The 13,893-nt window shown below is 41.0% G+C and overlaps 2 protein-coding genes across 6 annotated transcripts in view; one reads left to right on the top strand and one right to left on the bottom strand.

The window, feature by feature from the left end:
* The window catches only part of CLTC (clathrin heavy chain), a 76,142-nt gene extending 72,919 nt beyond the window's left edge, over positions 1–3,223 (top strand). For both annotated transcript variants that reach the window (XM_017877422.1, XM_017877421.1), the window contains one exon: positions 2,149–3,223. In XM_017877422.1, coding sequence (XP_017732911.1) covers positions 2,149–2,273 — 125 coding nt within the window. In that variant the 3' untranslated portion in view covers positions 2,274–3,223. The remainder of the gene's footprint in view (positions 1–2,148) is intronic.
* Positions 1–13,893, bottom strand: part of PTRH2 (peptidyl-tRNA hydrolase 2) — a 33,293-nt gene that overhangs the window by 16,409 nt on the left and 2,991 nt on the right. For 2 of the 4 annotated variants that reach the window (XM_017877426.1, XM_017877427.1), the window contains exon 2: positions 5,817–6,486. The exons of 1 other annotated variant lie outside the window; for it this stretch is intronic. In XM_017877426.1, the coding sequence (XP_017732915.1) occupies positions 5,947–6,486 (540 nt within the window). In that variant the 3' untranslated portion in view covers positions 5,817–5,946. Of the gene's footprint in view, positions 1–5,816; positions 6,487–7,370; positions 8,367–13,893 lie in introns of those variants that run through there. One more of the 4 variants, XM_017877425.1, reaches the window with a different exon arrangement.

The following is a 13,893-nucleotide window of genomic DNA, read 5'->3' as shown; positions in this document are numbered from 1 at the left end:
AAGTCGTAAAGCAGGTGTTGATATTATTCACTAAAATAATCCTAAATACAAGAAAACTCAAAAACAGTCATTTAAGATCATAACATGAATCTTTCCTATCATCTGGTCCCTCATTCATTACCTGCTCATAAATTACTGAAAAAGAAATACTGATGAATTCCATTTTCAAAAGAGCAGAAGATGAGAGAATATGCCCAGGCTGCCTTTAGTATACTTTACATAAAGAATACATCTTCATTTTAAATTCTAACTGGGGCAGATAACTGGGTAGTTTCCATTTGAGAACTTTCCAGAGAGATAGGATCTTCAAACTCTCAAGTGAATATTTAAGACAGTTTCATGTCTTCTTAAACCTACATGTCTGAATTACTGCCCCTTTCCATTTCATAGTTGGTGAACAGATTCATTTGAACAATCACTTTGAAGAGTATAGGTAGAAGCACAATAACCAGGTGAAGGAACATAAAAATATGACCATTATGGCTGGGCGTGTTGGCTCACGCCTATAATCCCAGCATTTTGGAAGGTTGAGGCGGGCAGATCACAAGGTCAGGAGATCGAGACCATCCTGGCTAACACGGTGAAACCCCGTTTCTACTAAAAATACAAAAGATTAGCCAGGCGTGGTGGCACATGCCTGTAGTCCCAGCTACTTGGGAGGCTGAGGCAGGAGAATTGCTTGAACCTGGGAGGCAAAGGCTGCAGTGAGCTGAAATGGCGCCACTGCACTCCAGCCTGGGTGACAGAGTGACTCAGTCTCAAAAAATAATAATAAAATAAAATAAATAAAATTGGTTTCCAAAATTAATTTGTTTGCTAAATACAGCTTTGGTTGTTAACCACAAAAAGCAAAGACATGAAGTCCTTTGTGTAGGAGAAATCTTGATCTAGGTTTACACGGTAGTGGGAGGTTAAGAATATTTGTTTTGTAGGGGTAGAGAGGTGTTACTTGCTTTCCATCTCTAAGCCAAGTTCTCTACAGGTCATGTTTTCTGAATATGGCCAACGATTTAAACTTTGTAAGAAAGAATGTCAACATAGTATTTGATAGAAGGTGTATGTTCTAATGTATTTCACACCTAAAGAATGTCTGAATGTCTTTTTTTCCGCCCCCCAAGACGGCATCTCACTCTGTCACCCAGGCTGGAGTGCAGTGGCGTTATCTCAGCTCACTGCAACCTCCTGGGTTCAAGTGATTCTCCTACCTCAGTGTGCTGAGTAGCTGGGATTATAGGCGCACATCACCACGTCCAACTAATTTTTTTTGTATTTTTAGTAGAGACGGGGTTTCACCATATTGGCCAGACTGGTGTTGAACTCCTAACCTCATGATCCACCCTCCTCTGCCTCCCAAAGTGCTGGGATTACAGGCGTGAGCCACCGCGCCTGGCCCAAATGTGTCTTATTTTTAATTTTGCTGTCTCTAAATTAGTACTGGATCATCTATAAATGAATTTGGTTTCATTGCCATTTAGACATGTTTAAATCAGAAATTTAACTGTAAAAGTGATGTTAATAACATGTCATTTAGGCCAACCATGGTGGCTCACGCCTATAATCCCAGCACTTTGGGAGGGCAAGGTGGGCTGATCACTTGAGGCCAGGAGTTCAAGACCAGCCTGGCCAACGTGGCAAAATCCCGTCTCTACTAAAAATACAAAAATTAGCTGGACATGGTGGCACACACGCGTAATCCCAGCTACTCGGGAGGCTGAGGCACGAGAATCGCTTGAACCCAGAAGGCGGAGGTTGCAGTGAGCCAAGATTGCACAACTGCACTCCAGCCTGGGCAACACAGCAAGATTCTGTCTTTAAAAAAAAAAGAAGTCTTAAAAAACTAAGTTTTCTTGTGCTAATTTTATTATGCATGTAGGTAGTGTCAAGTATACAGTGTCAGGCATATTGTGTTCAGTCATAAGCAGTTCTGGCCTTTGGCCCTGCACTATTTGTTGACTTTTTAGGTAGGAACCTTCTTAGAGTAAGACTGTCCTCCCAAAATTGTAGCAATCAAATGTGCCCCCGATACACAACTCATTCAAGGGTGAGATTATGTTGCTAGAGTGAAGGAGATTGGAGTGTTCTAAATGCTAACAGTCTGTCCTGCCTCCTCACCCTGCCCCTGCTCCTTTTCGTTTTCTTCTACTTTAGGTCAGCCCCAGTTGATGCTGACAGCAGGACCCAGTGTTGCCGTCCCTCCCCAGGCACCTTTTGGTTATGGTTATACCGCACCACCGTATGGACAGCCACAGCCTGGCTTTGGGTACAGCATGTGAGATGAAAAGCTGATCCTGTAGTCACCTATTTTCGTACTGAAACATCGTCTCTACCCACTTCTCTGTTTATAATGGGGGAAACAGGCAACGTGTTCTTGTAACCTTTATTTCATGAAGGACTCCTTTTTGTTTCTAACTATAAACTTGGATCACCTATGTTAAAACCTTATTTCACATTCCACAACATTTTAGAATTTATTTTCGAAGGGGAATAGTTTCAATGTTTTATTCACTTGGCCTTTTTTTCTTCCCCCTCATTCTTTAAAGAACTGCTTAATATTTAATCTGTTGTGAAGAATCTGATTTGCACTCTGTAGTGTTTAAAGAAACAAAGAAACTCTAATATTGAATTTCTTAAATTTAGTGTATGTAAACAGCTTACAAATATGTATTGTCTAAATGCATTTAAATCTGTTTTATTCAAAGAAAAGCTAAAGCAAAAATACTGGCATATGACCATGCAAGACTGTCAATGCCAACAAAAACACTAATCAGCACATCCTACACTGGATTGCAGTGCTTTCCAGATTATTTGAAAAATGTTACAGACAACTTGCCTGATTTTTAAATGAGCATAAAAGGCCCTCTAACCTATGCAGGTTTCCCCATTATGCATATAGAAAATGCTAGTATGTTTTGCTCACTTCATATGTAACAGGTGCCCTTATGTTGTGCTGTATCCTGTGCTTTTTCTGTGGGACCATTCCATTCAGGAGCAAAGAGCACCATGATTCCAATCTTGTGTGTGTTTACTAACCCTTCCCTGAGGTTTGTGTATGTTGGATATTGTGGTGTTTTAGATCACTGAGTGTACAGAAGAGAGAAATTCAAACAAAATATTGCTGTTATTCAGTTTTGTTTGTGGAATTTGAAATTACTCAAATTTAAAATAAATTACTGGACTGTGGAAATAACGTAGATTTGAAGTTTTAATTAAATACCACTCAAACCAAAAGAACTTAATTAAATACCACTCAAACCAAAAGAACAGTAGTTTTTGTAGTTTTATATTGGATACTGAGGCATTACAGGGAGGCATGAAAGGAAGAGGAATGAGGATTGAGACATGTGAAGACATTGTGCATTTTATCAATGTGCATTCCTGTAGTTCAATAAGGTACACGCAGTAGTCTAAAGAACCAGAGTCACTACTCTAGTGGCTTACATTTACTGTCTCCAACATTTTAGCCAAGTGACACTTGAGGTTTTTATCTAGGCATTTCACTTAAATGAACAAATCATTGCTGTTATATTAACTTGAATAAAATATATTTAAACATGTAGTTAACATGCTCTTTCTCATCATGAATTATAAAGGTGCCCAAATTATGGGTATCTTAAGTTGATTTTTTTTGAAAAATTGGTTGTGTCAATCTAGCTCTTGCTTATGGCTGAGAATGTTCCTAAAGTTCATTTCACTATCCCTTAATCCTCAATAGCTACACATAGCCCCTCGCCTAGTGTTGCACTGCTTTACAACTCTTAGGCAAATTACCTACCATAAGCTCCACAGAGGAGTTTTTTAAAACTTAAAATCCCTGTCCCACCAGCTGTGGTGGCTCATGCCTGTAATCCCAGCACTTTGGGAGGTTGAGGCAGGCAGACTGCTTGAGGCCAGGAGTTGGAGACAAGCCTGACCAACATGGTGAAACTCCATCTCTACTAAAAATAAAATATCAGCCAGGCGTGCTCTACTAAAAATAAAAAATCATCCAGGTGTGAAGGTACACGCCTGTAAGATCCCAGCTACTACTCAGAAGGCAGGAGGCTGAGGCATGAGAGGCATGAGAATCACTTGAACCTGGGAGGCAAAGGTTGTAGTGAGCCGGGATCACATCATTGCACTCCAGCCTGGATGACAGAACGAGACTCTTGTCTCAAAAAACCAAAAAACCTATTTAGTTTCATCCAGGACATGAAGTGAAAGTGTTTAATGTGAGTGCAGGTCAGTGAAGAATACAATGGTGCCCCTGCTTTGATATGTGGGAGGTGCCATCAGTTTTCCCCACCACTGCTTTTGTACCATCAGTGCAAGTAACACAGAGGAAAAAAAATAATAGTATTACGAAAAGATTTTTGACTCTGTGGAGACCCCATGGGTTCTGCAGAGTATACTTTGAGGACTATAAGATTATGAGTTCTATAAAATACTAAGTACAGATGAATTAGAAAACAAGCATATATCCACAATTACCAGAATTTTCATAATATTCCTTTTGGTAGATATGCCATGACTGATCAGTACTTAGCCACCCCATGCCATCCTGTTGGGAATGCCACTATCTTTGAATTTGGAGCCATCAGTCTGAGGCAAACCTCAGAAATTACCTGAGCCAGAATCATGCACTTAAGCACTGAGTTCAACTCAGTCCTAACGTTGCATTTTGTTGCATCACTTCTGGAGCCAGTAAACATTCTGTTTAAAAATAGTTGCTATTGTGGCATCATTCACAGTTGCAATTTTTCTCCTGTGCTGTCCTATGCCTGTGCGAAGTGTATAAAATGAATCAAATATTAGAACTTTCAAGACTGTCTTTAGTGTTCTGCCCACGATATTCCACCAATGACCTTAGACCTTGAGGTTGTGCTATAATGCTGCTTATATTGCAGTTAACCATAGACAGGTACTGCCACTTAAAATGGGCCTGTTACCAAAATTCTCCCTGGCATCAGTACCGTTCTTGGGGATACACTGATTTTAGAAATTACTGTCAGTATCCTCCTAAAAGAAGGCTTTAAAGAAAAATAGTTTCTAACAAGATGACTATCAGGAAGCTCTGTGGCTTGGGGAGTTGGGACCCTCTGCCTCATATTCTAGGTAACTGGTATAACAGTAATTATTAGGATTGTATCAAGTATATCTAAAGATTAAAAGGTAAAAAAGGCACACTTAACTGTCTAGTTCTTTAAGTTCTAGGAAAAAAAAAAACTAGCAGAGATGACAAACTACATTCACTTTACAGTTACCATAAATTCTTACTTGGGCCCACCCATTTCCATCTGTAAGGTCGATAAGGTTACTCCACAAGTTTCAATGGCTTCATTGTTACAAGAAAGGGGGAAAGTGAGAACCTTTAATAGGCTGTGATTTAGAACCACTGCTGATAACCTTTGGCCAGTATGGGTCAGGGAAGGTGAATATGAAACACTGCACAGTAGGTTGTATCTGCTATAAAACCTCAACCTTTAGACAAAAATTCAAACAGGTTATAAACCATGGGACTCCATTGAGGATGGCCATATCTATTAATAAAGTAGGCTACCAGTCACCCAAAAAGTGACAGCAGGGGAACAAACTGCAGCTTGCCTCTAGTGGGAACACCCTTGAACCTTGACCTCCAGGGGGACACAGTCTCAGGGAAGGGCTACCAACACACAAAGGGACCTAACCATGTATAGGGAAATGCTGTTTCCTCCCTTTTAATCCAATTGTATTGACCTGTTTCTCTCATCTTAAATATTTGTTTCAGCCTCTCACTTGAACCACCAAGACCATTTAACCAAGAGTACTTTTTTTAAGCCCAAGATGACAACTGCCAACCATAGAACATGGGAATAGGTTTTATTTTCATCTTAAGAACATTTAAGTTGGGTGAAGAAATTCAGCTTTTGTTAGAATCTGATAGGCTTCAAACACTTGTGATGGAGGGGTTGCTGTCATATCAAAGTCCACCTAGTAAAGTTTTAGGTGGCCAGTGACTTTGTCAATTAGGTCTGCTGGTCCTGGCCCAATCCCTAGGACAGTTTGAGAGCCTGGTGCAATCTGAGTACGTCCAGCATCTTGAATTAAACTTACAGTCAATCCCAGCATTTTCGCATGGGCCAATAATGCAATTAGGGTTTCTTCATCAGGAGCTTTGACCACCACCTTGGGCTGGCCACAGTATTCCCATTGCTTGAGCATTTCAGGATTTCTTCTTTGAATCTGCTTGTAGGCTGAAACAGCAGCATGAGAGCACTGGGCAGCCACTTTCCCTTTTCCCATCTTTAAGTCATTTCGAACCACAAGAATCATCTTGTACTCCCCACTCTCTCCCAAGATGCTTGCTTCACTTTCAGTATCTGTGTGTGTCTTGCTCGTCTTGCTTTTGGGGAGCATCCCAAAGCGTACTCGGAGGCTCCAGCCCAGACACACGCCACAAGCAACTCCAACAGCCAAGCCGAGTGCACTGGGATGAGCCAAATATTCCATAACCAAGGATTTGGAGGGCATCTTAAGGGAAAGGAAAGCAGTTATCACTATCCGGCAGTTAACAACTTACAGAGGTACAGGCTTATCAGAGAAACATTTTGACTATACACTTAATGAGGTCATCCAGAAAAAAGGCAAAACACATCTTGGATCTTATGCCTGAGCCCTGTTTCCAACACCCCCTTGCCCACCACCAGTGTACTAGAAAAGATTCAAGCATCCACATGGAACAGTTTAGGTCATTTTGAAACTTGATGTAAACAAAGTTGCATAAAGTTCAAAAACTCTATTCTTCAGTCTTCCCTTAGTCTTGTGGAGATGTTCTGTTTTACCAAGACGCCTAAGATTTAAAGAAACCAAAAATAACTCACCCCTTTCCTGGAATATAGTGCTAATCTGTGTTTTCACAATGCTCTGGGTTCTCAATGGAGATGGTATCAAATAAGTTACCCTCAGAAGAACCTCACTGTCAAACAATGGGCCTGGAGTGAGATGCTGAAATTGACTAAGCCTGAGCAAGGATGCTAAAAATCTTACAAAAGTTGTCCCATTGGACATTAGTGCAGCTGAAAAACTTAATAACTGAGATGAGAACTCAACATTTTACATAAGAACACACAATATTTTTTGCATAGTTTTACTATGTATAGGTGCTCCTCAATTTCCCAGGGGGTTATATCCCAATTAATTGAAAATATCGTAAGTCAAAAATGCATTTAGTACACCTACAGAACATCATGACTTAGTCTAGCCTACCTTAAATGTGCTCAGAACACTTACATAAGCCTACAGTTGGACAAAAGTCATCTAACACAAGGCTATGTTATAACAGTGTTGAATATCTCCTGTAATTTATTGAATACTGTACTGAAAGTGGAAAACAGAATGGTTCTACGGGTACTCACCATTAATGTACACAGCTGAAAGCACAGTGGTCCTGAAAAATGTTTGAAGCACTGAAATGAATTAATTGCTGGATGATGGGGATGCAATAGGGTCCTCAATTTCTCTCTCTTCTGATGAACATCGAGAATAGGTGGTAGAAGGCATTGGGACATCAACACTAGTTGGTTTAGCAAGCATAGTGTTCTTCAGGAAGATACCAAGTTTTGACTGTACAGCTTGTTTCTTTTCATTATATATTTCTCTGTAGCAAGCAAGGGCATCCTGTATCTGCCTGTCAACTGTGGCGAATCTCTCGTAATTGACGTCCATTTCTTCTAACATCTGTAGGCCGCTGCTGATAGCAGCAAATGCCTCTGCCAGTGTCTTTGCTGTGAACTTTCTAGGTGCCGTGGGTATAACTTCTTCCACTGCCTCAACTCCTTTACTTCTTTCTTCCTCCAGTGCAATCAGCTCCTTATTGCAAAGATCTTCAGCCACAATTATCCCATGCAGCTGTTCCTTAAAAGCTATGGCACCTTCATTACCAGCACGTGTTGCCTCACCACTGATCTTTACATTGTGAAAATTATGACGCCTTTTGAAGCGCTGGAACCATCCATGACTTGCTTTAAACATTTGTGTATATGTAGGATCATTCGCACGGTCTTTTAGCATATTAAAAAGACTTCTTGCCTTAGCCTGGATCATCAGTAGGCTGAGTGGTATGCACTTCTGTATCTGGTCTTCCATCCACATAACAAGTAATTTTTCCATATCATCAATTGGTCCAGCCCTTTTCTTTATGATGACAGTGGATTTAACTGATGCTAATGATTTCGCTGCATCACTGATTCGCTTCTTATCCTTTAAGATAGTTGAAATCGTGGATTGCGAAAGTCCTAACTCACGTGCAATGGCCATTACTGGCTTGCCACCTTCATGCTGGGCAATTATCTTGAGTTTCGTTTCAAGAGTAATTGCCTTCCTCTTCTTTATCTCACCAGAAACAGGAGACACTGATGGACATTTTGTAGACATGATGGAATGTGAAAACACAAAACACAGTATCCAAAAAAGCTGACAACACAGTACACAGTAGAGAATGGGTTGTTCACTCCCGTGATCACATGGGTGACTGGGAGCTGTGGCTCCCTGCCGCTGCCCAGCATCACAAGAGTGTACTGTACCACATTATCACTAGGCCAGGAAAAGATCAAAATGCAAAACCTGAAGTACAGTTTCTACTGAATGGGTATCGCTTTCACACCATCCTAAAGTCGAAAATTCCTAAGTCGGAGACTGTCCATACTGAATTTTCCAGAAGTGTAACTATCATAAAACAAAGGAATGTCATCCTTTATTATTTTAGAAAATGCTGCTACTTTGGCAAAGCTGTTCATAATATTTGAGTCACCAATAAAACACTTGTTTACAAATGAGGCTGCTGGATTCACAGTGCTTCTATGTAGAGGTGCAAGCAACTATCAGTTTCTTTTTCTAGTGGGCTATTATCTAAGCATTTAGAAACATGGGGCCACTATATTTGTAATGAACTGTATTTGTAACGTAAAGTGGTGCCCTTGGAATTGTGCAGTGCACGACTGGCACGGCATAGATGACAGCCCTGGAAATACTTATAAATTTCCTTTATGTTCTTTAAAGTGAGGGCATTGTATTAACATTCTTTCCACTAATTTTAACATAAAAGGGGTTATTGTCTTTGGTGGGGCAGAAATTCGTTTGAGGTGGGGTCAAGAGACAGAGCAAAAAGAAAAAGCAATGGATATAAGGTGACAAAGAAAAGCAATTTTTTTTTCTCCTAAGAAGAAAGGATGAGCATATTTAAATGTTAATGGGATGGAGCCAGAAGAAAGGCAGGTAAATGCTCAAGATAGAGAAAGCTTTTATAAAGGGATTTGGTCTTGGAAAGGAAAAGGGACACTTTCCCAATTTGAGTTTTAAATCAGGTAGGTCCATGGATTTGAAGGCAGAAGGTATTCTCCCAGAGGGAAGGTGCTCAGACAGAAGTTCAAATGGAGTAGAGAAGAGAAAGGCTGAAATAAAAGGTGTAGCAAAATATGGCAGGATTGCAGAGGAATATTGAAAGCATGGTTAAGATTAATGATGACTTTTTAATAGCAACATACTATTTGTGATTTTCTCCAGTAGTACTTAGAAGCCAAAAGACTAATAATCACTTCCTCCAAACATACAAACTAACTCCATCCACACTCATCCTTTGCTCTCCCTTCCTACTGGAATGGTAGTTGGATGTATCTGAGTTTAAATGACGCCAGGAGCAAGCCCCAAGACACAATGGTACAAGGGAATTTAGGATGAGGGTAAGTAAGAATGTTTGACATGACAGACCATGCAACCTGTGTTATTACATTTTTCTCTTTTGGCCTACCTGATAAAAAGCAACCTGTATTATCAAAGACTGATTTACGGACAACAAAGTGATGGATGCTATTTATCTAGACATGCTGTTGAAGAACAGGCGTGATGAAAGTAAGCTGGAAAGACTTAGAGCAATGCATGAGGTTTTGATTTTGAAGATGAACGATTACAAAGAGATACAAAGCCCAGAGCATAGCTATAGGAATGGGTATCTGAAACAGAAGTGTGACTACTTTCTACTTTCTCAATTCTTTTAGTTTTATGATATACTGCTTCCCTTCCACAAATACTGATTGACCCTGTTCTAGGGTCTAAGGGATACAGGAGTGCACAAAGCAGAAAAAGTCCTTTCCTTAATGAAGCTTACACTTTAGCAATAGTTTTGAAATGGTCCAATCCCAATTTTGAATTTCTTTCATTCTGCTTTAAAACTGTGGTTTTTGTTTGTCTGTTTTTGAGACAGAGTCTCGCTCTATCGTCCAGGCTAGAGTGCAGTGGCGCAATCTCGGCTCATTGCCAGCTCCACCTCCCAGGTTCATGCCATTCTCCTGCCTCAGCCTCCCAAGTAGCTGGGACTACAGGCGCCCGCCACCACACCCAGCTAATTTTTTTTTTTTTTTTGTATTTTTAGTAGAGATGGGGTTTCACCACGTCAGCCAGGATGGTCTCAATCTCCTGACCTCGTGATCCGCCCGCCTCAGCCTCCCAAAGTGGTGGGATTACAGGCGTGAGCCACTGTGCCTGGCCAAAACTTTGCTTTTATAGCTCAAAATTTCCACAATACTTTGACATGTATTATTTGTTCCACTGAGAAGTGAGGATTACTGCCATATCAAAAATGAAGAAATTCAGACCAAGAGAAGTTAAGTTCAATAAAACAAATGTTTACTGGCTATCTATGTGCTAGCCATACACCTTGTTAAGCTGAGGATACAGTGATGAATATGGGCCACTGTCAGCTGTTCATAGATGAGTAGTGAAGACAAATACTTCCAAGACTGGTAAATGTTACAAAAAGGTGTTTGATAGTCCCATCGGGGTGAGATGGGAGGCAGTGACAGATCATCAGACATTAGATTCTCATAAGTGCACAACTGAGATCTCTCACATGGGCAGTTCACAACAGGGTTCACACTCACATGAGAATCTAATGCTGTTGCTAATCAGATGGAACTCAGGAGGTAATGTGAGCAATGGGGAGCGGCTGCAAATACAGATAAAACTTCACTCACTTGCCCACTGCTCACCTCCTGCTGTGCGACCCAGTTCCTAACAGGCCACAGGGATGCCTGTTCTAAAAGATACCTGCCTTCAATGTAAAGAATGAACTAGAAGTTGGCAATAGATACAGTAAGATCATTTCAGAGGCTGCTATAATGTAGTAATAGTTAACATTTATGAAGTGTTTTGCTACACACTGGCTAAACACTCTATAGCAATTGTCTTCTTTAATGCACCCAACAGCACTTCAAGGTAAATAGAGGTGGTCATGGACTTACTATAGTTTCGCTTAAGCTTTCTGACTTTACAATGGTTCAAAAGCAATACATATTCAGTAGAAACTTTACCCATACAAACACTGTTTTTCACCTTCAGTACAGTATTTAATGAATTACATGAGATATTCAACATTTGTAGACCTTATGTTAGATGATTGTGCCCTATTGTACGCTAATAAATTAAGTGTTCTGAGCATGTTTAAGGTAGGCTAGGCTGAACTACCATGTTTGGTAGGTTTGGTGTATTACATGTATTTCCAACGTATATTTCCTTTTCTAAGAGACAGGGTTTCACTCTTTTGCCCAGGCTGGAATACAGTGAAGTGATCATAGCTCACTGCAGCCTCGAACTCCTGAGCTCAAGCAATCCTCCCACTTCAACCTCCCCAGTAGCTGGGACTACAAGCACATACCAGCACACCCTGCTAATTAAAAAAAAAAATTTTTTTTAAGAGACAGGGGTTTCATTATGTTGCCCAAGCTGGTCTCGAACTCTTGGACTCATATGATCTTCCCACCTCAGCCTCCCATGTAGCTGGGTTTACAGGCATGAGCCACTGTGCCTGGCTCTCAATTTATGGTACTTTCAATTTATGATGGGTTTATCAGGCTATAACCCCCACCCTAAGTTGAGGAGCATCTATATATATAATTATGATCCCCATTTTTCAGATGTAGAAAAATGAGGTACACAAGTTATAGCTTGCCTAGCTCATAAGTGGTCGCCTTAATACAAAGCCCTTGTTTTTTCTTTTTGAGACAGAGTCTTATTCTTGTCACCCAAGCTGGAGTGCAATGGCACGATCTCGGCTCACTGCAACCTCTGCCTCCCGGGTTCAAGCGATTCTCCTACCTCAGCCTCCCAAATAGCTGGGATTACAGACACCCACCACCACGCCCAGTTAATTGTTTGTATTTTTAGTAGAGACAGGGTTTCACCATGTTGGCCAGGCTGGTCTCAAACTCCTGATCTCAGGAGATCCACCCACCTCGGCCTCCCAAAGTGCTGAGATTACAGGTGTGAGCCACCGTGCCCTGCAGAGCCCTTGTTCTTTTTTTTTTTTCTTTTTTTGGAGATGGAGTCTCGCTCTGTTGCCAGGCTGGAGTGCAGTGGTGCAATCTTGGTTCACTCCAACCTCCGCCTCTGGGGTTCAAGCAATTCTCCTGCCTCAGCCTCCCAAGTAGCTGAGACTTCAGGTGCGTGCCACCAGGCCCGGCTAATTTTTGTATTTTTAGTAGAGATGGGGTTTCACCATGTTGGCCAGGCTAGTCTTGAGCTCCTGACCTCAGATGATCCACCCAACTCAACCTCCCAAAGTGCTGGGATTACAGGCGTGAGCCACCATGCCCTGCCGAGCCCTTGTTCTTAACATTACTGTATCAGGCCTCTCCCAGCAGTCTAGATGAGATGATGGTCATTCAGACAACAGTAGTGAGAATGAGAAAGAAAAAAAGTATCTAAGGTATACCAGTCTGATTTAGTGACTGACTGGAAGTCTGGTGATAAAAGAAAGGGAGAAGTTAATGACACTTAGATGTGAACAAATAGAGAATTTTGGTGAAATACCAGGTTTGAATGGAAAAGATATTGAATTACTTTTGCTCTGAACAAAAGACATCTCAGAGATATCTAGAAAGAAGAATTAAAAAAAGATATATCAGCTTAAAGGGCCTAGGATACATCAGTTTAAAGTCAGAAAGGTCTGGGCTGGAAATATAGATTGGAGAGACCTTATCATATAATTGAAATTACTGAAGAGATGGAACAGTATGAGACCACTTGGACAAATATGTAGAATGAAGAAAGGACTAAAACATAATCCTGAGGAAATAAACATTAGGAATCAAAGGAGACTGATACGGTGTGACCAGGAGTAGGAGGGTCACATAGGGTAAACTGTAGAGCACCTAGTTTCAGTGCTCTTCCACTCAAGTGCCTAAATACAGTGACAGGGCTGCACAGACATAGTACTTATGGTTCCAGTGCCTGTACAGCCCTCACCTCCCAAAACAGACAGAGAGAATTCTTTTTTTTCTTTTTTTTTGAGACGGCATCTCACTTTGTCACCCAGGATAGAGTGCAGTGGCACCATCTCAGCTCACTGCAACCTCTGCCTCCGGGTTCAAGCAATTCTCCTGCCTCAGCCTCCCAAGTAGATGGGATTACAGGCATCCGCAACCACACCTGGCTAATTTTTGTATTTTTAGTAGAGCCAGGGTTTCACCTTGTTGGCCAGGCTTGTCTCAAATTCCTGACCTCAAGTGACCCGCCTGCCTCAGCCTCCCAAAGTGCTAGGATTACAGGCATGAGCCACCACGCCTGGCCAAGTTTCTATTTGATGCTTACATATCAGCAGGACTTTTCTTTGATAATCTAACAACCAGACTCCAAACTGAACAAATATTCAATTATTTCTAAAAAGGTATAGTAGCCTCTATGTCAACAATCAGGATTCTCTGCAATAATTTCTAGGTTGCCAAGTAACCAAATATCCCATACACAGATTCAGGTACTGTCTAGAGAAGGAACTGCTCTATATAGAAAAGCTATTATGTGTTGGATAAATACTAAATCCTTTATATCCATTACCTCATTTATTGTTGCTATGAACACATAAAAAGGAAGATATATTGGCCAGGCGCG

Source organism: Rhinopithecus bieti, unplaced genomic scaffold, assembly GCF_001698545.2.
Source record: "Rhinopithecus bieti isolate Rb0 unplaced genomic scaffold, ASM169854v2 scaffold_10657, whole genome shotgun sequence".
NCBI classification, from domain to species: domain Eukaryota; kingdom Metazoa; phylum Chordata; class Mammalia; order Primates; family Cercopithecidae; genus Rhinopithecus; species Rhinopithecus bieti.
The sequence above is the reverse complement of the archived record's forward strand: the minus strand, read 5'-3'. Positions and strand labels throughout refer to the sequence as shown.